Source organism: Pseudorca crassidens, chromosome 7 (genome assembly GCF_039906515.1).
Source record: "Pseudorca crassidens isolate mPseCra1 chromosome 7, mPseCra1.hap1, whole genome shotgun sequence".
Lineage (NCBI taxonomy): Eukaryota > Metazoa > Chordata > Mammalia > Artiodactyla > Delphinidae > Pseudorca > Pseudorca crassidens.
In genome coordinates this window covers 62,271,169-62,295,929 of record NC_090302.1, presented here as the reverse complement: position 1 = coordinate 62,295,929, position 24,761 = coordinate 62,271,169, and the positions used below count along the sequence as shown (strand labels likewise).

Sequence of the window (24,761 nt, the reverse complement as noted above, 5' to 3'; positions counted from 1 at the left end):
GCATACAAACAGGAACCCTGTATGTGTAATATAGTATAGTAATTAGACTGAAGACTTCATGAGTAACTGTCAGGCTTATTTACACTACCAAAGTTTTTGATTAATAACAATTTTCTATTACTCAGAAATATGTTCTACTTAAAATTATATGTCAAGGTATTTGCTTAGAGTGGTAAAACATGCCATAAAATGTTAATAACTGATGAAATAGATGTATGTATGTGTATGTCAGTGTTCATTGTTTTGCTTTTTCAGTTTTCTGAGGGTTTGACATTTTCCAAATAAAGTTTGGAGAAAAATTAAGAGGTAGGGTGTAATGAATTTCTGAAATGCATTAAATCTGTGGGTGAAGATATGTCACTATTACTTCTGGTCTTATCACTGGGAGACATCAGGATGATATATAGACGACTCAGGAAACTGTTTGGAGAGAAGAAAGAGAAGAATTTTCTATGGCTGAGGGAATGGGGAGTCTAGTGTTTCAACTGAGTACATTTTGTGATACACATCAACTACACACTCATTAGAATCTTTGTATGTTATGTTACTTTTAAAATTCTGTGTTATCCTAATTAAACAAATCTACACTGTTGGTGAAAAATATATAATTCAAGCCTCCATGCCAATGGGCATTGCTGAATTGAGTCCAATTATTGTAATGGATATCAGTAATTATCTAAGATAAAGTTTATTGAGTTTTTAAAACATTAATGTCTCTATAAAGGAGAAGGTAAATCACAATATCCAATAATGAATGATAGGGTCTTACAGTGCCAAAAAAGACATGGAAAACAATGTGTGTTTGCTGAAATATATCATAGCCACATTTTGTTCTTTCTTGTACAAAATCCACTATGTCATCTGCAGATGAACATTCACAGTTGTAAATTTAGCTCAGTTTTCAAAAGAAAAATCTTTCAAATGTATAAATAGTATGGACTGGCATAAACAATTATTTTGCCGTGCTCTTAGTTTTTCATTAACGTTAAGGTTTACGTTCTGGGACTCTACTGCCACCTAGAGGAAATCAGTTTTAAGTATCACTTATTTGCAGTGCTTTTCCCAGTCCCTTGTAGATCAAGTTCCCACAGTTGTGGCTTACTATAATGCTTTATTTTTTCCTTCTTTTCTAAGCAAACTTTGAATTTAGTTTCTATAGGAGTATCTCATAGTAAAAATTATAGCACGTGAAAAAAAGAGAAAAAATTAAGAAACTTCATCCATTAATGGAATAAGAATTTATATCAAGATTATATTGTATCCTTGTCATTTATTAATGTGCTGTTGCAGATTCCATAGTTGGTCTACGAAGCTGGTAATTTGAAAATAATTTTAAAAATTCGAAGCAAATTTTTTTTTTTAAGAAGATGTATTATGTAATGTATTTGGAAGAATAGTATTGGTACAAAATTATGATATTACATGTGTATGTCTAACAATTTAGGCCTCATTGTTCCATGTCTATGCATACATTAAAATTTTATTTATGTACTTTAAATTGGGGAATGCATTCCCCCTTAATTTGGAAAACTAGATATACGTAGTGTGATTCATTCTTAAATATATGTTCTTTTAGGGCTTAAACAGAAACATCAGTCACTAAACAGGGTGTATTAAACGTATTGAGAAGAGTTTTATAGTCTTTCTGTGGTAAAGGGACATAAACGCAACATGAGTATGGGAGAGATCTATTTTGAGGTCGCCTTACAAAGCTGTGGAAGCACAAAAGAGGCAGACGGTGCAGCCACAAATGAGGCTACTGAAAGGAAACGTTGCCAAACCCAGGAACTCCCATAGCTATTTGCATAAGTGCTAGCAAAGTTCCTCAGCCGATCTGGTCCTGCACCCCAGACGCGGAAAAGCAGATGAGGCAGCAGATGACCGTTTACGTTGCCAGGGTGTGTGAACCAGCGAACATCCCCCGCATTACTCACTAAGTAATGAGGAGGGGCTTTAGATATGTTCCACAATTCAGATGGGCCTGCCAGTTGGCCCCTGGGCTTCATTCTGTGTGATCCATACACAGCAGAGACACTCAGGAGGCAATGCAAATGAATCAACAGACAGCAGCGAGGTCCCAGCAGCAGCAGGCAAGGTACTGCCTATGCAACAGGGCGTGATGACAGATAATTAGCTGTGACATGCCCTCGATGGCAGTGGGATGAGAGCGTTCAGTTGGAAACCAGTGTGCAACGTGGCTTCATGAACCACGAGATTTAACTTTGGAGCATGAATTCTTTTTTGCCAAACTAGTTTTTAAGGAAGTTGTCGGGAAGAGTTAAGTTTTCAAGATTCTAGGAATGAAAGATAGAATTTAGTAAGCACCTACTGCATTCCAGGCATTGGGAGATGTACTTACCATATAAAGTCATTTTTAATGTTCTAAAAATTTCTGTTTTGAAAGAACTGCCTTTCTGTTACAGATAAGAAAACTGAGGCATAGAGAAGTAATGCAACTTGCTCAGTGACACATTGCTAATAAGTAGAATAGACATGAGGCCAAACTAGGGCTGTCTGGGTTTAGAGTTGTCCTATAATTTGCCTATTTCAATCAGATGTTGAGTACTTTTTTAAAAAGGAATTTAATAGAAGGTCCCCCCTTTTTCTACTCTTTGGGTTTACTCAACTTGAGTTAAATAAGTTTTTCTTACGTATTTGACATTTTTATATCATGCTATTTGTTTATTCTTTAAAGTATTAAATTGGTTATTTAAAAAAATTACTGTAAAAGACTCAACAATTGGAACAATTTCATATGGACTGTATATTAGAAAATAATATTGTAACCATGTTAAATTTCCTGAATTTGACAATTGGATTGTGTAAGAGGATGCCATTACCATTCTTCTCAGGGGACACACAGAAATAGGGATAAAAAGTCACAATACCTGCTACTTACTTTCAGTCTTGTTCAGGAAAAATATTAATCATGATATGTACACAGGTAATATGAAAATAGAGTGACAAAGGAAATGTGCAAAATGTTGACAATTGGTAAATTTAGGAGACTGTGCAGGAGTTGGTTGTATTCTTGCATCTATTGCCTAGGTTGGATTTTTTTCAAAGTAAGTTAAAATGAATTGATATTCTCTTTAGCCTTCTATTAGGCCAGTTTTTCTTTGACAGCTTTAGGCATACATTTGCAAAGTTAGCCATGACTTTCATTATGTGTAGTCTCAGGGGCTGAGTAGAGCTGATTCCCACAGCTGACTAGCCCTTTCACCCTTGTCACAAGTTATCAGTGTCTTTGGTGCTGACGTAATCATCTATTGTATGTGAAACCCATCTGGGTGATCTGCCCCTCACTCTTCATTTTGTGGCCTGATGATAAGTGATCGTGATAAAGGAGGATAATGTATACAAGAGAGTTCTAGTCAATAAGAAGACACATTTTTGTCATTATTATTCAGTTGGGAATTTCAGCCGTGTGGAGATTATTAATCTCACAGACCATTTTTCTAACAAAATGAAAAACTGCATTTCTTCTGCTTTCAAGGATCACATGAACATTTTTTTAAACCAGAAGAGGAAGAGCAGATGTCTTCACTGTTCGTTTCAGTTGGAGACATTTGATGTTCATAATCAACATTTTGAAATGTGTTCAAAGCTGCCATCTTGTGGTCAGATTCTATTCACCTTTTAGCAGATATATTAATAAAAGGCTGACTAAATCCAAAGATTAGAAGAACATTGCAGAAATACATTTTACAGCATGTCAGAAGGTCTGTTTTGAAGCCTACATAAAAAAATACAAGAGTGTATTTCTACATGGGATTTACTTAATCTAACTGATTGATGACCAGTTTTACTCATTTCTATTTGAGAGCCACGACAGATTTTATTCATTGTCCTTTCTTTCCTTCGTCCCCCAATTCAAAGTCTAAAGTTTCCTATTTCATAGGTGGAAAAATTAAGAATAAACTTCTGCTTAGTGACATAAATTTTGAAATCAATCATTCTTTACTGAGATTTCAAAAAAAGTCACTCTTTTCTTTAAAACTTCCTTTCAAAAAGTCAGGGTTCATGAACAACTACAAATGGCCTCTGCTTCAATCTTCCCCACATACAATTCACACTTCAAGTTGATTGTTTGGATTTTGCCTCTTTATTTCTAAACAGAAACAGTATATTTATTACCTTAAAAAAATTAGTGGTAGCATGTTTTAACATTCTATTGAGGACAGTGGGGATTCAGCTTTTATCATAGACCTGTTCAGTGTACTTTTCCAGCAATTTTCTCATCCTCTAGGTTTCAGCTTAATTTTCAGTTCTTTAGCTGATTTTCCTTAATCATCTATCAATTAGATGCCACCCTCCACCACCAGATTGTTTTTTTTTTTTTTAAAGAAAAGCACACTGTGTGTTTCTTTCATTCTGCTATAATTATTACATATCTTGATTGTTTTTGCTTGTTTATTGCTGTGGCAGCACTCCCAGCTGCCACAATTCCAGATTCTTTCTTTCTTATCCCTTACGATTAGGATTCTGATTTTATTCAGGATAGTAACCAGCCAAACAACAAACCACCACCAACAAAAAACTCCCTCAATTTTTTATACTCTCCTGCCATGGGATAGACTTCTAATGCAATATAGGCAGAATTTGGGAGGATATCTATTTCCAAATAAAAAGAAAATTTCTATGTGGGATAGATATAAAGTCTAGAGATGTGGCAGCCATTTCACAGCACTGAGAGTATAAATAAAAAGGTAAAAACCACACACTAAAGGTGCTGGAGAAAAGTTATAAAGAGCCTGTACTCTTGAAGGCATCATTGTGCTGTCTTACTTCCCTTGGGCTCTGCCTTTCAGACTTCCTAGTTTGTGAGAAAATAATGCATTCCTAATACAGTGCATTGGCTTTGCCATTCTCTTTCATCTCTTTTCATTCTCTTTCAAGCTCTGTGAGGCCACAAGCACTATGAACCTTGTTTATACTTGTGGCCTTAGATCAGGTTTTCTTAACCTCAGCACTATTGACATTTTGGGCTGGATTATTTTTTGATCTGGAGGGCTGTTTTGTGCATTGTTGGATGTTCAGTAGCACCCCTGGCCTGTGCCCATTAGATGCCCATAGAATGCCCCACCCCCAGATGTCTCCTGGGGGTAAATTGCTCTCCAACTGAGAAGCATTGTCTTAGATGATGGTTTCAGTGCCCAGGAGATACTGACCAATAGTATTATCAAGATGATTAATTAATTGGATGTGAGGATTGAGAGAAATGGTAGAATTCAAGGGTGACTTCCAAGTTTCTCTCTTGGGCTAGTAATTGTATCACTTAAAAGATGGAGAGGCATGTTCCAGTTTGTTAATGTTTCTCTTAAACCGTGACCTTTAAGTCAAATAAATACGCAGACACCACAGATTTCTGTTCCTGTGTTAGTGACGCATAATACCTTAGCACTTCCATAGTATTTCTTTCCTCTTTATCAATCACATAGCATTCCTCCCCCCACTTTATTGGTTGCATTGCACTATTGCCTTATACTGGCCTTGTAATTCACTAAAATCTCTTGCTAGCTTCTGTCTTGTTCTACCCTTTAATTTTTCAATTGTGCTTTCAAAGTGGGAGATTTTGCATTTTTCCTTTTACATTTCAGTTCTTTCATATCAAGCTCTGTTCTTGGTTTGTTAACATATTTAAATTTTTTTTCTTTTTTCTGTTTCATATTAGCTCTCTGTGCCCAACTTGATCTTCCATTGATTGGTTGCTTGTGTAATGATTTTGACTAGGAAATGGCGAAGAACAAAATGCATGATGTTACTGGGTCGTCATGGACTGAGCTCAGAACAAGTGTCTCATAACAAATCTTGGAACAGTTATTTTAATAGACAAATCTTCTTTCTCCCTGCATCCAGTTTTAAAGATTACATGGAGCTGTAAGTGAGCACCATCTCTGAAATCTGCTTATAGGAAAGAAGACAGGATATAACTTCAGAGGGATACAAAAGTAATAGCTTTTCATTCTTGATTATATAGGAAGGTCCAATCAGGCATTTTTACCTCTGTTTAGACTATAAAGCTCAGCTCAGTTTGTGGTATTGGCATGCAATGTATGCTTATGCAACAGGAAAGAGTGGGTTTAAGTGGTATGCAGTGTGCTTTCCAGTGAGTACATAATAATTTCATTTACTGTGTTTTATAAGAGGGCTGGAGGACTGAGAACCAGTGAAAAATCTCCAAGATTGCAGAAGAGTATTATTTACAATGAATAATGTAGCATATTATAGGGGGAGGAATGGTTACCTGATCAAGATAAGTCTTAAGATCTTACAGAGCTGTAAAATAAATAGAAAGAAGTCCTTGAGTAAAAGAAAAACAAAGCAGCACATTTAGGGAGAAATTTTCAAAGCTATATTTATAAGGTAATGGGTGTAGCTCTCTATTAGAGTTAGGATTTCTTAGAATTAATGCTCATGTTTCGGGACAGGCTCTCCTCCTCTCTCCCATGAACTATTTGATATTAACTAGTCTCTTCGTTTGTACTCTGGCTATTCCAAATCATTCTTTTTTTTTTTTTTTTTTTTGCGGTACACGGGCCTCTCACTGTTGTGGCCTCTCCTGTTGCGGAGCACAGGCTCCGGATGCACAGGCTTAGCGGCCATGGCTCACAGGCCCAGCCACTCCGTGGCATGTGGGATCTTCCCGGACCGGGGCACGAACCCGTGTCCCCCGCATCGGCAGGCGGAGGCGGACTCTCAACCACTGCGCCACCAGGGAAGCCCCCAAATCATTCTTAATCATCATTATTTAAAAATATTACCTCCACTGTTATCTTTCTCAGACATACTTTGTGACTGTCCCCTGTTCTCTCATTCCAAATTTGGAATTCAAATAGAATGAATTCCAAATTTCTGAGGATTGCGCATAGGACACTGATTTTATTCCCAATTTATATTTCTTCTCCCCTCCATGAAAACTGTGCTCTAACCACGCTGACCTGCTTTATAGTTTTGAATGTTCCATGCTCTTTCAAACTTATGTGACTTTGCTCATGCTGTCACTTCTGCATGGAATCTCATTCTCTACTCTTATATTTGGTAAATTCAATGGTATTCCTTAAGGCCCAAGTCAAATGTCACCTTAATTTTATGTTCCTGACTTTCCCCTCCCCAAATCCGTAGTGTGTGCTTGATACATGTTTATGAAATGAGTACTTAGTAAATCTCCAAAAATAGGAAGTAAGGAACTCAGTTTCATTGATGTTTATATAAAAATAAACCTTACATTATACAATAATTTATCTGAAAAGCTTTGAGTACATAAGATTTTAATAAATCAAAATGTATTCGAGAGAACCAACTGAGTAATCCTCTTTGAAAGTTAAAACAATATTGTTGTTATATACATTCTCTTTCACTAACACGTTTCGTCTGTTTATCTTGTGTACATAGCCTGAAGATTGCTTAATAGCAGGAAACCCAGTAACCAATCAGGTGTATATAACTTTAATCTTGTTTCTGTTTATTGAGTTGGGAATATGAGACTACCCATTTTCTATAGTGTATAATTATTACTGATATTATTTCTTTTTAACCAATTTTCATTAAAATGTTTGTTCATATAACCAGCCTATAAGAGTTCTTCATTGGGAATATTGTTTCTGTAATACAAGATCAAAAAGAGAAAAAATATTTTGTTAAAAGATAGGAAGAAATTAAAGAATGACGTTCTCGCAGAATTGTACAGAAAAGGGGGACTGATGAAATAATATTTTAATATTTTATTTTGAAAATATATAAAAGGCTGATAAATGACAAGAAAATGGTGTTTGAATTAAACACCATGAACTGATGCTATTTGTAGAGCACTATGACACATATTCTCTACATTTATGCCTTCCTTGTGGACCTCTAAGAAACTAGAAGAGGAAGTGGGAGGTGAAATGCATGGATGGGTAGTTCTTTTTTCAGTGAATTGAGGTAGGAAAACACTGCTGCAAGCATAGGCACTATTGACAGTCTTTTAAACAAAGTAAAGCTTTTACCTCTCCAAAGTGTGACAAAGATTGTGATTTTGTTGTGGCCTTGAACCTTAAACTAAATAATATAGGCTGATGATCAAAGGGGAAGATCAGTTTGAAAAAGTTAATTGGGATCCCATTTATAATGTCATATAATTAATTTAAACTACAAATGTAGCTCCTTTATATCTGTTGGCCAGTGTCAATGAATGGAAATGTATTTACATCTTGACATTGTAGAAATGTCTACTCTTTTTTTTTTTTTTTAATTTTTTATTGAAGTGTAGTTGATTTACAATGTTGTGTTAGTTTCTGGTGTACAGCAAAGTGGTTCAGTTATACATGTATATACATATTCTTTTCCATTATGGTTTATTATAGGATATTGAATATAGTTCCCTGTGCTATACAGTAGGACCTTGTTGTTTATCTATTTTATATATAGTAGTTTGTATCTGCTAATCACAACTCCTTCTGTATCCCTCCCCCACCCCCTTTCCCAGCTGGTAACTGAAAGTTTGTTTTCTATGTCTGTGAGTCTGTTTCTGCTTCGTAAATAAGTTCATTTGCATCCTACTCATGTATTTTAATCAGGGGTTTATGATCAATCATGATTTTTCTTTACAATATGAACAAAGTACAACAACTTATTTATATTGTCATGTAGTTGACCTTCAAAACATGCCCCAAATCTTCATACTATCTGCTTAAATACCATAGAATGGGTGCAACCTACCATTATAAATAGAACTGAAAAATAGAAAACATTGAAAATATTGTGACTTTCCCCAGTTCTGGACAATAGTATCTGGTGCTTTGAATTCCAGCATGTGCATGCACAAGGACGGAAGTAACAGAATGAAAGAAAATACAGTTACTAACTCAACCTATTATTTTTCAACCATATGGTTTTATGATAGTAATGCATAAGAGAATATACCACTTGTAATTACACCACAGACTGATTAGGATTCTGGATTTTTTCATATTCTTCAACATAGTGTTGATACTGATCAGTAAGGAGAGACTGATTTGCTTCATCCATGTTTCTTCTGGCACGAATCAGACAAGAAGCACCCACAAAAATGACTGCAACCAGTAATAAAGCAGCAATTACCGCTATGGTAACAATCTCAGAAATACTAAAATTCCGACCTATGTGAAAAAGAAAACGAGAGCAAAAAATAAATAATAAAACAGTCGCCACCCAAAATTGGATACCCTAACAGAGGCACTGTTCCAGGCACTTTACAAAGTCCTCATATTTAATTTTTATTGGCTACATCGCCTGTTATAGCACCTGGCATCTTCAAAGCACTTTCCAATTTCTCATAGTGAGCCCTACTGGGATAGTTATTATATTCATTCTAAAGGAAATGATGGCTCCGAGTTTGAGTCACTTGCCCAAGGTCGTTTGGTTAGTATGCAGTAGAGTTGGTTTTGGAGCCCAGGTCTTTCAGGATCCAGATCCTGTGCTCTTCCACTGTACCCCACTGCCTTTGTTAAGAAAGGTATTTAAAATTAAATCAGAAAGTTTTGAATTTCAAAACCTCAGAAAAAACAGCTCAGAATATCTCCATCTCTTTTTTTTTTTAGGCTAAATAAACGGAAGCAACATTATGTAGTAGAAAAATAAGGGCATATTACACAGGGCTAAGCTCAAGACTCATTCTCTATGCTCACTAGAAAGGTGATCCTTGACAATTACTCCCTCTAAGCCTCGTCTTCCTTATTTGTAAAATGAGGATTTTAATGCTTGCCTCAGAGGGTTGTAAGGATTAAATGAAATAGTGTGGTATGTAATCAGCTCAATACCAGGTCAGAGTGGGCTCTCAACAAATGTTAAATTCAGTCTCTTTATCCACAAATAAAAATTCAAATGAAAGCTTCTAAATCCAAGTGGAAAACTGTGGATTACTTTATCTCAGAAAAATGTGATTACTTTAAGGGTGACAAATTTGCTTTCGGAAATTTCCACAGTAAAAATACACTTTCAGTACTCACTTGACCATTGAACTTCATAAGTGTATCCCAGGTTGTCTGGAGCAGTAACAAACATTTCTATGTTGGTAATTGGAGGCCAAAATGGTACCATATTGTATTGTCTGTTATGTCCAATAGGGGCATTTTCCAATGGATATGTGGATATATCTAAAATATGTCAAAGACATCTTGTTAATAGACAAACTCAAGCTAATATTAATACATTATTATTATGTTCTGAAGGTGACCCAAAGTATTCAAGGGTAACTTTAAAAATTCTTTCATATTTTACACTGAGTAAAGACATAAAAATGTTTCACTACAGCAGAACAGGGAATTGCATAAAACAGAGCTCAGATGCTTTGAGTACAGCACTAACATGTCATCCAATACAAAAAGAGAGTTTAAAAATAAGGAAATTTTAGTCTTTTCTTATCTGTGATGATCATTAGTTGTTTTACTTTTATATTACAGAAACTAATTTGAATAAAATTCATTAAACTTACTTTTCAAAGCTAAAGAAAAGATTGGACCTGTAATTTGCTGTAGTATCATCTATGATTTAAATATGAGAGACACTGTAGCTAATGAGGTTTGTCCTTGACTATGACTATTTCTGTTTAGTATTTTTCATTTTTCTGTTTAATTAGAGAAATAAATATTAACTTATTCCCTGGGTTTTACTCTGTTAACAAAAAGCACTTAACACTTTGAATCAAGGACCTAGAATCCTATTTGCTTCCTGCCGCCTTTCATCTTTCTACTTAAATAAAAATCATAGGCATTTATATTATTAGTAAGTTTCTGTTATCACAGATAAAAGGAGTGCTATACTCTTTGTGACAAAAGATCATTCCTTTTTGTTGTTGTTGTTGTTTATATTTATATTGGTACAATGAAATGCCAAATGGAATGTCACAAAACCAGAGTTGGAAGTGGGTTTGGGTAGGACATTAGTGGAAATACATTTAAAAGAGCTGGAATATGTGAGAAGGCTAGTGAAATATTAGGTTTTCTGTTCGCAAGAAGTATATTACCTGGACAGTCACTGTGATCCTGTGAAGCACAGGAGAGTATTTTAGCATCTACTCTGAAGAAAAATTGATCATAGAAATGGCAGGTAGTGTTTATATTTTTGTAACTTTAAATTTAAAATCTAGTGATTTTAAATGTACTATGAATTAATGCTAATTAAATATCCACTGAAATCTATTGAGCTCCTGCTAATGCCAGGCACTTATCTAGGCACATGGGGTATAGCATTAAACAAAAGACAAGGTTCCTGGCCTCAAGGCACTACTCCTGTTAATTATTTGTTAAAGTTAGATGTTAAAGCTAATAACTTAGATCATTTTTAAACTTCCCACTTCATCTTTACTGAATTGGCCTCAACCTAGTCCAGTTACAGCTACATAAAAAAGTTGTGTCCATTAAAATAAGTGGAGGAAAAGAAGAAGAATAAAAATAACAATAGCAATTGGATTGCAATGTTGCTTCCCTGTGTCAGACCCTTCAATGGCTCCCCTTCTGTCTTAGAGTTAAACCCAATGTCTTTAAGGATCTGCCCCCTGTTTTCTCTCTGACCTTGTCATCTCCCTCCGTTTTCTCCCCACTCCCCACTCTGCTCCAGCCACAGTGGCTCCTTTGTTCCTTTGTCTTGGGAGCATTTTTCTCCATATACTTACGCAGTGCTGCCTATCCCCTTTCCTGATTTTACTTGTCTACAAAGACTTTCCCCCATATAACGTACTCTATATTTATTTACATATGCTTATTGTCAGTTTATACATTGCTGTCTAGTTTCCAGCAGTGTATGTTTAACAAAAGTTTGTTATGTTCATTTCTAAACCTACTAATTCTAGTTATTTGTTATTGAAATAAAAGTAATATAACAAAACACACGTAAATCGATAATTATGACTGTAAAAAGAGGAGGATGTTGTTTTTATAATAAATAAATGGAATGCTTTGGAAAGATTTATTAAGAATAAGTGGCTGCAACGTTGCTATAGAATTAGGAATGAGCAACTATGATTTTTAAGGGTTAGGGGAGCATTATGAAAATTTAGAGTAATACTGTACTCAGATTGCATCACAAGGGTTGTTAATTTCTTGTTTCACTTTAAAGAAACAGACACTGTAAATTATAGACAATTCATTATGGTTGTATGTATGTATATAAATACAGATGAAAAATCAGATGGAACTCCAATCAGTGAATTCATAGAAGATTGATAAGTGAATAAATATTTGTATTTAAGCTATTTATTTCTTAAATTGTTTTCAGATGAAACAAACTATTTTGACCAACTCATCAATTAATGGTCCAAATCAGGTTAGATTAGCGGTTTCTATTGTATTCTCTCTCTCTCTCTCTCTCACACACACACACACACACACATACACACACACACACATACACACACAGCACAGAAGTAAGAGATGGCTGAATGAATAAATGAATCAGTAGATAGTTAATCTCCAATATTATGTTTATGTGCATGACGAAGTAAAGGCACATAAGACAAAACTTAGAACACTTTTAAAATGTGAAAATTTATGATGTTTTAACCAGTAAAAGCACATTCATTGTTTGAACAGTAATACAACCCTCTCAGCTGAGTGAAGAGAAAGTAGCCTTTAAATAATATTTTAAAAATGCATTACAATGAACTTAAAAGAGATTTTCTACAATGTGATATAAAAACTAACATTAACTTTTCAAGTTGAATAAAATTTCCATTTGTGAGAGGCCGTAAAGTAATAAGAATCAGAACTGTGGATTATGAGTGTATTTTTTCTGTCTTTTGGGGTATCAAAGAAGAGCTCTTTAAGGTTTTTGCATTCATATTAAAAAACAATGAGGATGTTCATTGGAAGATATGAGAAAGAAAAATTGGGGAAACATGGTAGTCATCTTTACATGGTAAAAAGGAGAAGGGATGACCTTTTTAGTCCTATTGAATGTTAATAAGTATCATCTTACAATTACTATTCTGAGAGACTTCTCATCTGCCTTTTCCAAGTGGTTTAGAATAGTTGGAAATGGCTAGATATTAGAGCTATTTTATCCTATTGTTAAGTGTAGTTTAAATGTGCCAGATGCTTAGCCTAAAGTGGTAACTAACTATGCCATCTGAACAGTCTCCTTTGCTGAGCCTGCAAAAAGCATATGAAAGAGTTTTACCAGCAGTATATCTCCTCAGCCATTCATCAAAGACTGCATCAGTGAAAGTATGTAGGAGGACAAAAATAGGATCATTGGGAGATAAATGAGTTTGCCCCCCGGTTCCATTCAGGAATAGATGAGCCAAATTGTGAAGGCTTCGCACAGTAGGGTCATACCTTCCTGTGGGATCACTGTAACCTAGATACAAAAACAAGGATGAGAATAGTAAAAACCATTACACATATCTAACTTTTCAAGTCCAAAGCAGTGATTATATTGGGAAACAATTTTTCCTAAGCTTGTCAGGCCAATTTTTACCTTAGTGTAATAGCACTGCTTCTCTGTACCTATGGTTGGTGACATGTGTTTGCTGTACCGAGAGCTGGGTTAGTTTGAAGCTAGTGGCATGGCATTCTAAATGTAGCCTCTAGGTTAAAAATAATGACCTGCAAAGACTACCAGTCAAAATATATAGAACACTCTATTTTGACAAGGGTAACATTGGTCTACATGGAAATAAAGATAGTGGAAAGCTCTAGCTTCTACAAAAACTGCTGATACAATTGGGAGAACACCACTCTGATTGTCCTGGAGCTTAAATTGCCAGATGTTACTTTAGTCTCCTACCTTATTCCTTTTGAATGACTGTCAGCATGTTTATTTTTAGAAAATTATTTTTGTGGAGAAGTTACAGTTTCTCAGAGCTTTCTTACCATCTCTGTGCTAGTTTTAAATATCTGAAAAGACTGCTGTCAAAACGTTTATAGAACTTTTGAGAATGATCTGTATTCTATATATATATCTTCTCCAAATACATTTCCATATTATATGTATTTCACATGTGGATCATATATATATTCCCATTTTATATATAATCCACATATTATATATCTATTATATATAATATATACATTTCCCATATTATATATAACATATATTTCCCATATATACTCACATATATATATATTGTTCATGAATACATATTAGAGAGAAGACAAGGATAGATCACAAACAAAAATAGATGGTCTCTGATGTGGGATGGAGTTACAAGTGTGTGTAGTTAGCTTGAAGGACCAGAGCGTGGATAGCAGGGAAGGGCTGTATATTATAAAGCAAAATTAGAATTTGAAATACATTAACTCAGTTATATAATTATAGTTATTCATTTACTCATTTTTTATATGTTTATTCCATTATTTTTTGACTCATAAAACGTTTAAAGATTGTCTGTAATGTACACAGCAGGTGGTTAAGCACTAATCTTTTCATGCATTCTGTCAGGAAATCAGTACAATTTGTCTTTTGATTGAGCATCAGTAAGACACAATCTGCAAATTCTTTATGAAATCACTACTTATAGTCTTAGTTTATAAATACCAGCTTAGTCAAAATACGGTTATTATTTATTGAGTCATCTCCAAGTCAGTGTATCATTGTAGTTATGAAAATTAACATAAAGATAGGAAAGAATGGCAGATAATTTTGATGATAAAGGGGGAGATAATTGAAAATAATTATCGGATCTATACATCAGGGATCTCAGATTATGGGAAAGAGAGATCTATTCCCTTTTATTGGTTGGGGGGAGGGCGGTCTAACATGTGCAATGCTGTATTTAAGGTAAAATTTGACAATAACAAGTTTATAATAAAGTTAAATGTGATTCTACTCTTTTAAAACTTTAAATATGTATCGTGAATAATTTAGAGGTATCAAAATTTATTTTATAAAGTAAATTATTTTATAAAATAATTATAAATGAAACAATTTATTTTAGAGGACTTAGAAAATTTGGATTTGAATCTGTGCTCTGTTACTAACTAGCTGGATATCTTTGGAAATTAATTTCACTTCTTTGGACCTCAGTTTCTCAGCTTTAAAATACTTTGAATTAAGCAAGGAAAACCAAATTAAATATCTCTAGATGCAAGTTCTGATTTTTATAGATCTTAATAAAAGTTGCAGGATGATACCTAAATAAAACAGGTGTCCAAACCAGGCTTTAGTAGATGGCAACTTATGTTCAGGATTTTTAATTATATTTTTTAAGAAAAAAATTAATAATCTCTCCAATCTTGAATATTATTTACCTATACTAGAATTTGATATAGTTATACACATATTGGCCAGCTACCTAACAGAAATTTGAGTTTAATACCTTTTAGGTATTTTAACAGAATCATTTCCAAGGGCTTCTCCTATGATAAAAAGTTTCAGGGTCTCACACTTTTCTTTAAGAAAGTTCTTTTTTTGAGCAGAGAATTGTGATTATATCATAATAGGTGGCCCTATTCACATAAACTTACAGGATCCATATGGCATTCAAAGGGTTTTTTCAAAGAGATTTGAATTTGAATAGTTTTCCGTGTAACAACTAGGTCAATGCAGAGCACCGATTTTTACTTGCCTTCCACTGTGTTTCGGAAACTGTTTGTAGAAGTGGAATAAAAAGGAGGTGTGTCAAATAAACCAACTTCCAAGCACTGAGTGACATCCTGTGGTTCAGGAAGACGTTGCACCATTGGTCTAGCCACATTTCCACCTGGATTTCTCCTAATTGGCCTACCCTCAGTGCCTGGGGAAAAGATGGGAAACGGTGAACATGTATAGAACATTTAGAGATCTTAGCTTTGCTTTTCAAATTTGTATACATAGCACGAACACTGAAAAACAGGGTTTCCTTGGTAGAAGAGAAAATTTTTTTTTTTTTTTTTTTTTTTTTTTTTTTTGCGGTACGCGGGCCTCTCACTGCTGTGGCCTCTCCCGTTGTGGAGCACAGGCTCCGGACGTGCAGGCCCAGCGGCCATGGCTCACGGGCCCAGCCTCTCCGCGGCATGTGGGATCCTCCCGGACCGGGGCACGAACCCGCCTCCCCTGCATCGGCAGGCGGACTCCCAACCACTGCGCCACCAGGGAAGCCCGAGAAAATTTTTAAAGTGCATATTTAGTGGCATTAAAGTGAGGAAATAAGTTATCATGTCCAACTTCTGTGAATAGGGAAAATATGTGATACACAAAATCACCTGAGAAAAAAGATGATCACAATAACAGATAGAGCCCCTTGTATTTGTTAAATCAACATATGCTTTTTTCAAGAGAACACATTAAAATGAAAATTCCATGGAAAATTAAATCCTACCAACATAATCTCATAAATCAGAACTCTACACTGAAATCCATATTTCATACACATATGAAATTTTGTACTTGAATGCTCTTTCAAGCCTTCAGAGAAATAAAGTTAAAACAACCTTAAATCTCTTTGGGAAGCGGTCTGTATTGCAATCACCACATATTTTTCAGCAATTAACGTGGAAAATAATTGAAACATTTTAAGGTCAGTAAGATAAACAGGTAAACAAAGAGCTGCTGTACTAGGGATAATAGGTACCCCTAGAGATACAGAGATGCCTTTGGGGAGACAGGGAGGGAGAGAAGGAGAAATAGGGAAGGGAGGGAAGGTGGGGGTGGGAAGGGGGGAGAGCGTAAGTGAGAGGATCAATTCTTCCCAATTGGGTGGCTTCAGGAAGCCTTCATTAGGTAGAGAGATTTGCAAAGAGCCCTGAAGGACTGAGGAAAATTGCCAGAGGTGAAATAAGACAGATTTTTCAAGTCAAACGTTTTAAGCAGAGGTAATAATAAAAGAGATAAGCTTTCTTCTATACATCATATAAGCCCCATCGGAGCACAAACTCTTTTCTTGATCACCAGTGTGTCCTCCAGTCTTGATCCAGCACTGGCATATAATTAAAGCTAAATAGTTGTTTGGTGTATGTTGATTTATGAAAAGATCAGGTTGATTGTACAAGAGGGCCTGTTAGGTGAACAGTTTGCCTAGGGTATGTGGCAATGTAAGGGTGTAGTGGATGGCGGGAAGGATAGGAAGCTAGACAAGAACTGTTTTATTTATTAGGCCAGTGAAAGAAAAAAGGAAAATAACATTTTATTGAACACATATTAATGTGTCTGATATGGTATCACATACTTTAATAAGATATCTGATTTAATCCTCACGGTAATTCTTGCCTCTCTCTACTTTTCTTCTTGGATGAAATTATCCATTCCTGTGGTTTCACTGATCATCTTTTACAAGACACCCATACCTGTACAGCTTTAGATCAAACCTTCCTTAGACATTGCATGCTTATGTCCTCATACGCTTTCTGGACAGTATCTTTGCAGTATTCCATAAATGCACCAAATTCGGTATACTGAAAGATTTAATTATTGACATCTAACATTCTTCCAGCCACTAAAATATCACCTTTAATTCATCACATGAGAAACATGCTCTTTCTTCACTATACTTCTTAAATTTGCTTTCTACTTCAGACACTCAACTTTTCATTCATTCCTGCATGGAAATCCCACAGGACTCCAATCCATAGGATGTTAATAGGTTCAATGGCAGAAGTTGTCCATGTGCAAACAAATTAAAAAAAAAAAATCACAGTCAGAGAGAGATGAATGTTTTGGTATCTAAAGACATACTGATCCTCAATTTTATCTCATTCAGCATGCCAAACAAAGTTTTATTTTAATTTTTAAACTTCTACAGAATAAAATTTTATATACATTTACTTCTCTTATTCCTATATATGGCTAAATAATTTTCTAATGGTGAAAAATCTACTTAATTTCTTTGCTCTATTTAAAATATTCTCTATTTAAGTTACAAAGTAATTTAATATTTGGTGCCTAAAGGAATATGTGCAGAATAAATGTTATTAGTATAATAATAAAATAAAAAATAAATTCCAATAATTCTAGTTTTTATATGGAAGAACAAAAGTTCAAAATAGCCAGACGTGCCTGAAGAAGAAAAATAAGATGGGATAAAAAGACTCTGATAATTAAGACCTTCTGTTAGCAGCAAGAGAGACGGTAAAAATAGGATCTAAGGAAGAGAACAGAAAGCTTCACAGGAGCTGATCCACATAGGACAGAAACGTGACCTGTGGCAGAGATGGCATTCAGACCACTGGAGAAAGGATGCTAGGAAAACTGGTTAATCATTCTCTTTTTGTATTCACTTTGGGAGAGCTGGAAAGAGCTAGTTGGCAGACATCTTCTGTACAGTATCTTTCTTTTCTTAAAGGCATCCTCCATGTCACCTTTTGGTTTTTTAACCTTCTGACCAGATTAACATAATAGTAAAAATAATATATTATAATAACAAAATAATAGTAATAATCATTATACAATAATAATAGTAATTATTATTATATGTATTTTTTACTCCCAGGCACTTCCAACTCTTTCTGCATATTTCACATTTCCAAGGGAAACATTTTCTGTGAAATTCCAACACAAGACACATGACTACTAAGCAGTGCTGAGCTTACTAAGAGGATTAATTAATACAAAATAGACATTTCCAAAATAAGAAAGTGAGCAATGCACTGACCAAGTTGTTCAAGGAAAGCAATGGAAAAATGTACAGGCACTTTCTTTTTCCCCTGGAGCACCCCAGATTGCCTTGACTGTCCTAGGTACTTAGTGAATATTTGTACATCAACTCTCCATAATAAACGTGGATTTTAGTCTGAAGTCCTTAGTAGAATGAAGAGCCTTCAGGCAGCACATTTAATCACTTTCCCTAACAGGCAATTCTGAATCCTAGTTGTCATTTGGAACTTACTGTTACAAAGCGTTCCCAGGGTATCATAATCTTCCAAGGATTCGCAGACCACTCGCCATTGAGAAAAGACGGAGTTCGGGCTTATAAGAGTGGAATCAAAGTTGCTTCTTGATCCCATCAAGTCATCGGTGCAAATGTCACAGGTGTTCTTTCCGGTGGCAAAATTCCAGTAAGGAAGGGAGAAAGAAGTATCCTGCAACATTTCCTAGATCACAGAAACTCTGTTAGCATTCTCTGCTTTTGTTTAAAATTCTCCCTTTGCTTGGTTTACTCCCTGGCATTCTGTTTCTATTAGTTCTCTTCAGCCACTTAGGAACCAGTTAGTGTGTCAGTGGTGTCTGAAGGGCTAGAGGACTTAAATACCTTATTTAACAAAGCCTCAAATTTACTACAAGAAGTCACTTGGGCACTAGAGGGAATGAAACTCAACTTGTTATACAGAAGTTTCTGCAAATGCTTTGGGGAGGTGTCTTCCTTTTCTTTTTTAGGCAAGTAGTTACATTTCTGTTGGTTTTACTAAAAATTATCAATAATCACTTCTACACTTTGACATTTCCACTTCCTTCCATTTTCTTATCTCTAGTTCAAGCATGACTAACTCCTGATCTGGCGCCAGACTCAGCCTTGAGATATATTATGTGAAGCAGTGCCTTTTATTTTGTTTCTGTTTTTTAATTTAACCAGAACGACTTCAGGCATTTAGATTCTGGTTTGGCCACAGACTACAGAGGCTCTTTCACACTTGCCTTATCTGCCGGGGCACTGAAGGTGTTTTACTTAGAGACCCCTGCTTCAGAATCTAAACTATGAAGACTCAGGCTTCTGCTAGAAACTAATACAGACAGGAAATGCTAAACTGAAGCAGACTGTTTCTCTGTGCACACTGTTATTTAGACCAGAGACCTAGTTTCCATTTAGAGCTGATCTCAACAATTTTAAAAATGCTGGACTCAAGATCACATGCTTATTTTACTGGGTTCCTTTAAATATGTATTTATTGTACTTGTTATTTCTCATTCCTTTAAGCCTTTAGTGAGCTATATTTAGAGTGTGGGATATAAATGTAGGGATTGCCATTGTTTTATCTCACAAGTATTTAGTACATATGTACTTTTTTACTTTTAAACCCTTTCTAGGAAGCATTTCGTTGTCCTCGGGGTATTTTAGAGGGTCAGAACTTTCCAAGGTATTCCCCAGTTATTGATCTCCAGAGCTTTAGAGTCCTTATTTAGAAGCCATTGTTCTGGTTCACAAAAATTAGTGACAGCTTCTAAGGGATCATTAAGAGTCAGTTTGTGGTTCAGCAACTGGCATCTGGGAGCTGGAGCAGATTCATGTGGCATTTCAACTGTGCGTTACATTTAGATTGTAATTTGTTGGATCCCTTGTGCTGTTGGGTTTTAAAAACGTAAGTCATAGAGGTTGAAGCTTACGCAGGCAAAATTGAAGCTTTTAGATACTTTCCACCTGCCCTTTCATTTTTGGTGTACCTGTGGGAAAATGACTTGAAGGCAAGAAGAGCTCGAGTCGATTACAAATGACAGATTTATCTACTCATAATCTGAAAAATGCCTTGAAATCAGAGCTATAAACTGTGAAGTTCAGCGTATCAGATGAATTCATTTAATCACTCTCAAATTGCATATGGATGGACTACTTACATGTGAATATTTTGTTCTGTATTTTAGTGCATTAAATCTCTCCCTTCTAACCATTTATTTTCTTGGATAATGCTGGGCGCAAGCATACTGCGAATCAATATGGGAATCTGCCCTCGGATATTTTTAGATTAATTTTTAGATTTTAATTTGTGGGGAGGGATTCATTGCTGTTATTTCATCTAGAAAACAGGTTCACTTTGTGGATTTCCTAATTGAGATCTAAGAATTTTAAAGGGGTTAGGGGTTAGGTTGGGGTTAGCAGATGTAAGCTGTTATATACAGAATTGATAAACAACAGGGTGCTACTGTATAGCACAGAGAACTATATTCCATATCCTATGAATACCATCATGGAACAGAATATAAAAAAAGAATGTACAGATATGTATAACTGAATCACTTTGCTGTACAGCAGAAATTAACACAACATTGTAAATCAACTGTACGTCAATAACAAAATTTTTTTTAAAAACTTCATTTAAAAATAATACTTTTCTTAAAATATAGAGCAATTAGTAAAATAAACAATATGAAAGTATTTATGTTAACAGATACTTTAATGTGGCTTTAGCTTATCTGATTAAAAATAAGCAGGAAATAACTTTGTTTTGAGCTTCACTGTATGCCAAAAAAGTCAATGCCTTTTAAATTAAAATGATGTCTGACCTATGGGATGTTGTTAGTAGGTGTCTTCTATAAGCCTCAAAGTGGTAGGGGGCATGGAAAAAATGGAGTTCAGTTAAAATATGACAATATAAATGAAAAGTAATTTTTTTCATAATTTAAACCCCGTATCATATCAGAACGAATCATCAACTTATAAAGTGAGCTATACATTTGGGACTTGGAAGACTGAGAAGTTATACACACCTGCCTCATCCAAACCAGGAGGAGGTATTGGTTTACATTTGAAAAGGGAGACATATCAAGTGAGAGTCCCTCATTGCAAACTATATGAGGGTTATTTTTTCAATGACAGAGCTGTAGAATATGTCCAGTGTTTTAATTCACACCTACAAATATCTCAATTGGCTTCCTCATCCCTGATACGACTTTCTTTTCACTTCACAAAGGGTAAAGATTAATTAATAAGGAAGTAATTAGCATAGGGAGAAACTTAACAGAATGCCAAAGGCAGATTAATAATGTGCAATCGCTTTGTCATCGCCTGTTTTGATCATTCAGAACACAGTGGATCAACAACTTAGAAACAAGTCACCTCCTCTGTAAAGGATATGAACATGGCCACGCCTCGTGCATACCTGCATGTCTCTCTCCAGCTGCAGCAGGTGGTACCTATGCCATGTGAGAAACGCTGGTCCCTCATGAGAGAAATCCACTTCACCAAAGCTTTCCTGTCCCGCCCCCAGAAAAGTCTTTTTGACTGAGTAGTAGTGCGTCCAAACAAAGTAGTTATAAATGGAAATGTTCTCAAATTGTGGGGTGTTGCCATCTGGCCCCAATATTTCTTCTGATCTCCTGGTGGCAATGACAAACTGAGGGTGAATTGTACGCTTTGCCATATCCAGGGCCCGGACAAAGCGGTTCTTTTCTTCTGTACTTAAGTCCAGTAGGTTTCTCCTGACTTTAAGGGTACAAAATTCAAACGTGAAAACATCTGCAGTGTGGGCATGGGTAGACAATGCACACAATCATCTTGTGACACCACGTCCCATTTACCCGTGAATGATAATTTACATGTGTGCTCACATCATTTTATACTTTTAAAAATACCCCTTGCTAAAATCCCTTCTTCAGGCCTGCTTTTTGTCTCTCTCTTCCCCTCCCTCTCTTTCTCTCTCCAACTTACTCTAGGATTCCTATGAGCTTTCCTTAATCTTACCATGGACTTTATGATTCTCTGATCCTGTTATATTGATTTCTGCTCACTATTGGCATATTTCTTGGAATTTTCTACCTTTTTAATATCATAAATTTTGCAAAAACACGGTATGCGGTATAGTATAGTGGTTAAGACCAGAGCCTCATTCTATGACTGCACACATTTCTCTAAGCATCAGTTTTTTATCTGTAAAGTGTGTGTAAAAATATCCGCTTTATAAAGCTGTAAAGACTAAGAGGACACACATAAAAAGCACTTAGACCAGAGCCTGGCTCAGAATAAAGACTCACCCACAGACAGAGAGAACAAACTTATGGCTACCAAAGGGAAAGGGGGGGAGGGATAAATTAGGAGTTTGGGATTAACATGTACATACAACTGTATATAAAATAAATAACAAACAAAGATGTACTCTGTAGCACAGGGAACTATACTCAATATTTTGTGATAACCCATAAGGGAAAAAAATCTGAAAAAATAGATATATATGTATAACTGAATCACTTTGCTGTAGCCACAACATTGTAAATCAGCTATACTTCAATTAAAAAAAAAAAGGGGCTTCCCTGGTGGCGCAGTGTTTGAGAGTCCGCCTGCCGATGCAGGGGACACGGGCTCGTGCCCCGGTCCGGGAGGATTCCACATGCCGCGGAGCGGCTGGGCCCGTGAGCCATGGCCGCTGAGCCTGCGCGTCCGGAGCCTGTGCTCCGCAACGGGAGAGGCCACAACAGTGAGAGGCCTGCGTACCGCAAAAAAAAAAAAAAAAAAAAAAAGGCTCAGTAAACGTCCCCTGAAACTCTTGGTCCCATGTTTGGCACAAGGAAAACAATGCAGTATTGCCAACTGTTACTATTTAAAGCTTTCTCATTTATTGTCATTTAGGCTGCAGGCCAGGCTCATCTTGTAAAATGGCTGAACTTGATCATCAGAGCAGGAACCATCCTTGTGGTCAGCAAGGGTAGTGGAAGAAGCTCATCGATTAGAGCTGGACACATCTCAGTGTGAATTCCAGGTTTACCACATACCAGCTACATGGACTTGACCTTTCGGAACCTCACAATTAACATAACTATCTTGCAAAGTTACTGAAAGGTCCAGTCGTAAACACCTAGCACAGTTCCTAGTATAAAGGAGTTGCTCAACAAATCTTTTGAAAGGAAATGTTATTAGAAGACTTGAGGTTCACCTTCAACTCCTTAAATCAAATACATTTCTCAGCCTCTCTAAGCCTCAGTTTCCTCAGCTGTGAAAAGTAAGTCTTGAGCTTTATGATTTCTAGGAGTTCTGAAAGTTCAACTGGTTCAGGATTCTGTAAGTGTGTTGAGTTCCACGCAGAACTGTGCATCCATTCACACCCCACTTACCTATGAGAACCCTCTGGTCACAGGCAGCTCCTCTCCATCCAGGACGGCAGGTTCCACAGTTGTATCCTGAGAAATTGCCATTGCAGTGGCATGTCCTGTTGAAGAAGCGCGTGGGCCAGCCCTCTCGGTCATCTCTGCCATCGTGTGGGTACTGGGGGCCATGGGGTCGGGAGTCAGCTGTCACCACTTCACACCTGCCCCTTCCCGATGAGGAACCACAGCGGTCAGTCCCAGGCCCAGACAGTGGGAACAGGTCTGGGCAACACACGCCATTTCTCAAAGCCTCAATGGTGACACACTGTCTTGGGAATTGAGCCCAGGCCTGCTGGAAAAAAAGCAGGGCCAAGAAGGTATAGCCCAGAGAGAGGAGTTTGGGAGCTTTCATTCTGCTTGAAGCAAGAATGCAGTACAGCCTGTGGTTTTCAGCCCTTTGTGTAGAGCCCGAGGCACATAGATAAAAATCAAGCTGAAAAGGAAAAAGCAAGATGAAATTATGCAAGTTGTTTTGTACTGTTATAAATGGCATGAGACCCTTCCCAACCCACCTTCAAAATGCTTTTCATATCTGTAAAATGACATTTCAAAAACTAATCAAAATAGTAATTTACCTTTAAAAATTTGACATGTATAATACCTACATAATTAAATCCCCTGTCCTCGTCATTTAATTTTCTTCATTTTAAATTTCTATTTATATAAAAAAATACTTATCCTGGATGCCATTTATCAAAAGCACTCATCATCGGGTCACTGTCGTTAATTACATTTATCCATGGAGCTGAAGGAAGAAATGGGGGGCAGATTTCTAGCAAGTTAATATCCAGGATTTAAAGTCCCCTTTATCCTAATGGAGTTTTGGTGGGAATCCACCCACTCCCCATAGAGTTTCTCTCCAGTACCTTGAACTCCTGAGGGGATCCTCTGCTGAGCCTTTCTTAGAACTGAGTGTTTTATATTTGCTTGTGCCCTGATGTCAGAGCTGTTAATTGCTTGTGGGTTTCTGCCTGGTAACTCATCCCAAATCTGTTCGCCCAAACTGGGAGGGGCTGGTCCTCTTTTCCACCCTTTACTAATCTCTTTTCACTTCAGTGAATTTTTCTGCCCTTTAAGTATTTGGTTAGCACATGATTGCCTTC

General features: G+C 36.2%; 1 protein-coding gene and 1 long non-coding RNA gene across 6 annotated transcripts in view; one reads left to right on the top strand and one right to left on the bottom strand.

Annotated features, from left to right (window-relative positions):
• LOC137227843 (uncharacterized) overlaps positions 1–24,761 on the top strand; it is a 389,194-nt gene that overhangs the window by 285,403 nt on the left and 79,030 nt on the right. The gene's annotated exons all lie outside the window — the stretch shown is intronic.
• On the bottom strand, positions 7,710–24,609 carry TYRP1 (tyrosinase related protein 1). The gene is made up of 8 exons (XM_067744384.1): positions 24,525–24,609; positions 23,626–24,091; positions 21,681–22,003; positions 18,758–18,962; positions 15,524–15,691; positions 13,135–13,314; positions 9,969–10,115; positions 7,710–9,119 (listed from the first exon to the last, which is right to left on the bottom strand). The coding sequence occupies exons 2-8, from the start codon at positions 24,008–24,010 to the stop codon at positions 8,914–8,916; spliced, it is 1,614 nt and encodes a 537-aa protein (XP_067600485.1). The 5' UTR covers positions 24,011–24,091; positions 24,525–24,609; the 3' UTR covers positions 7,710–8,913.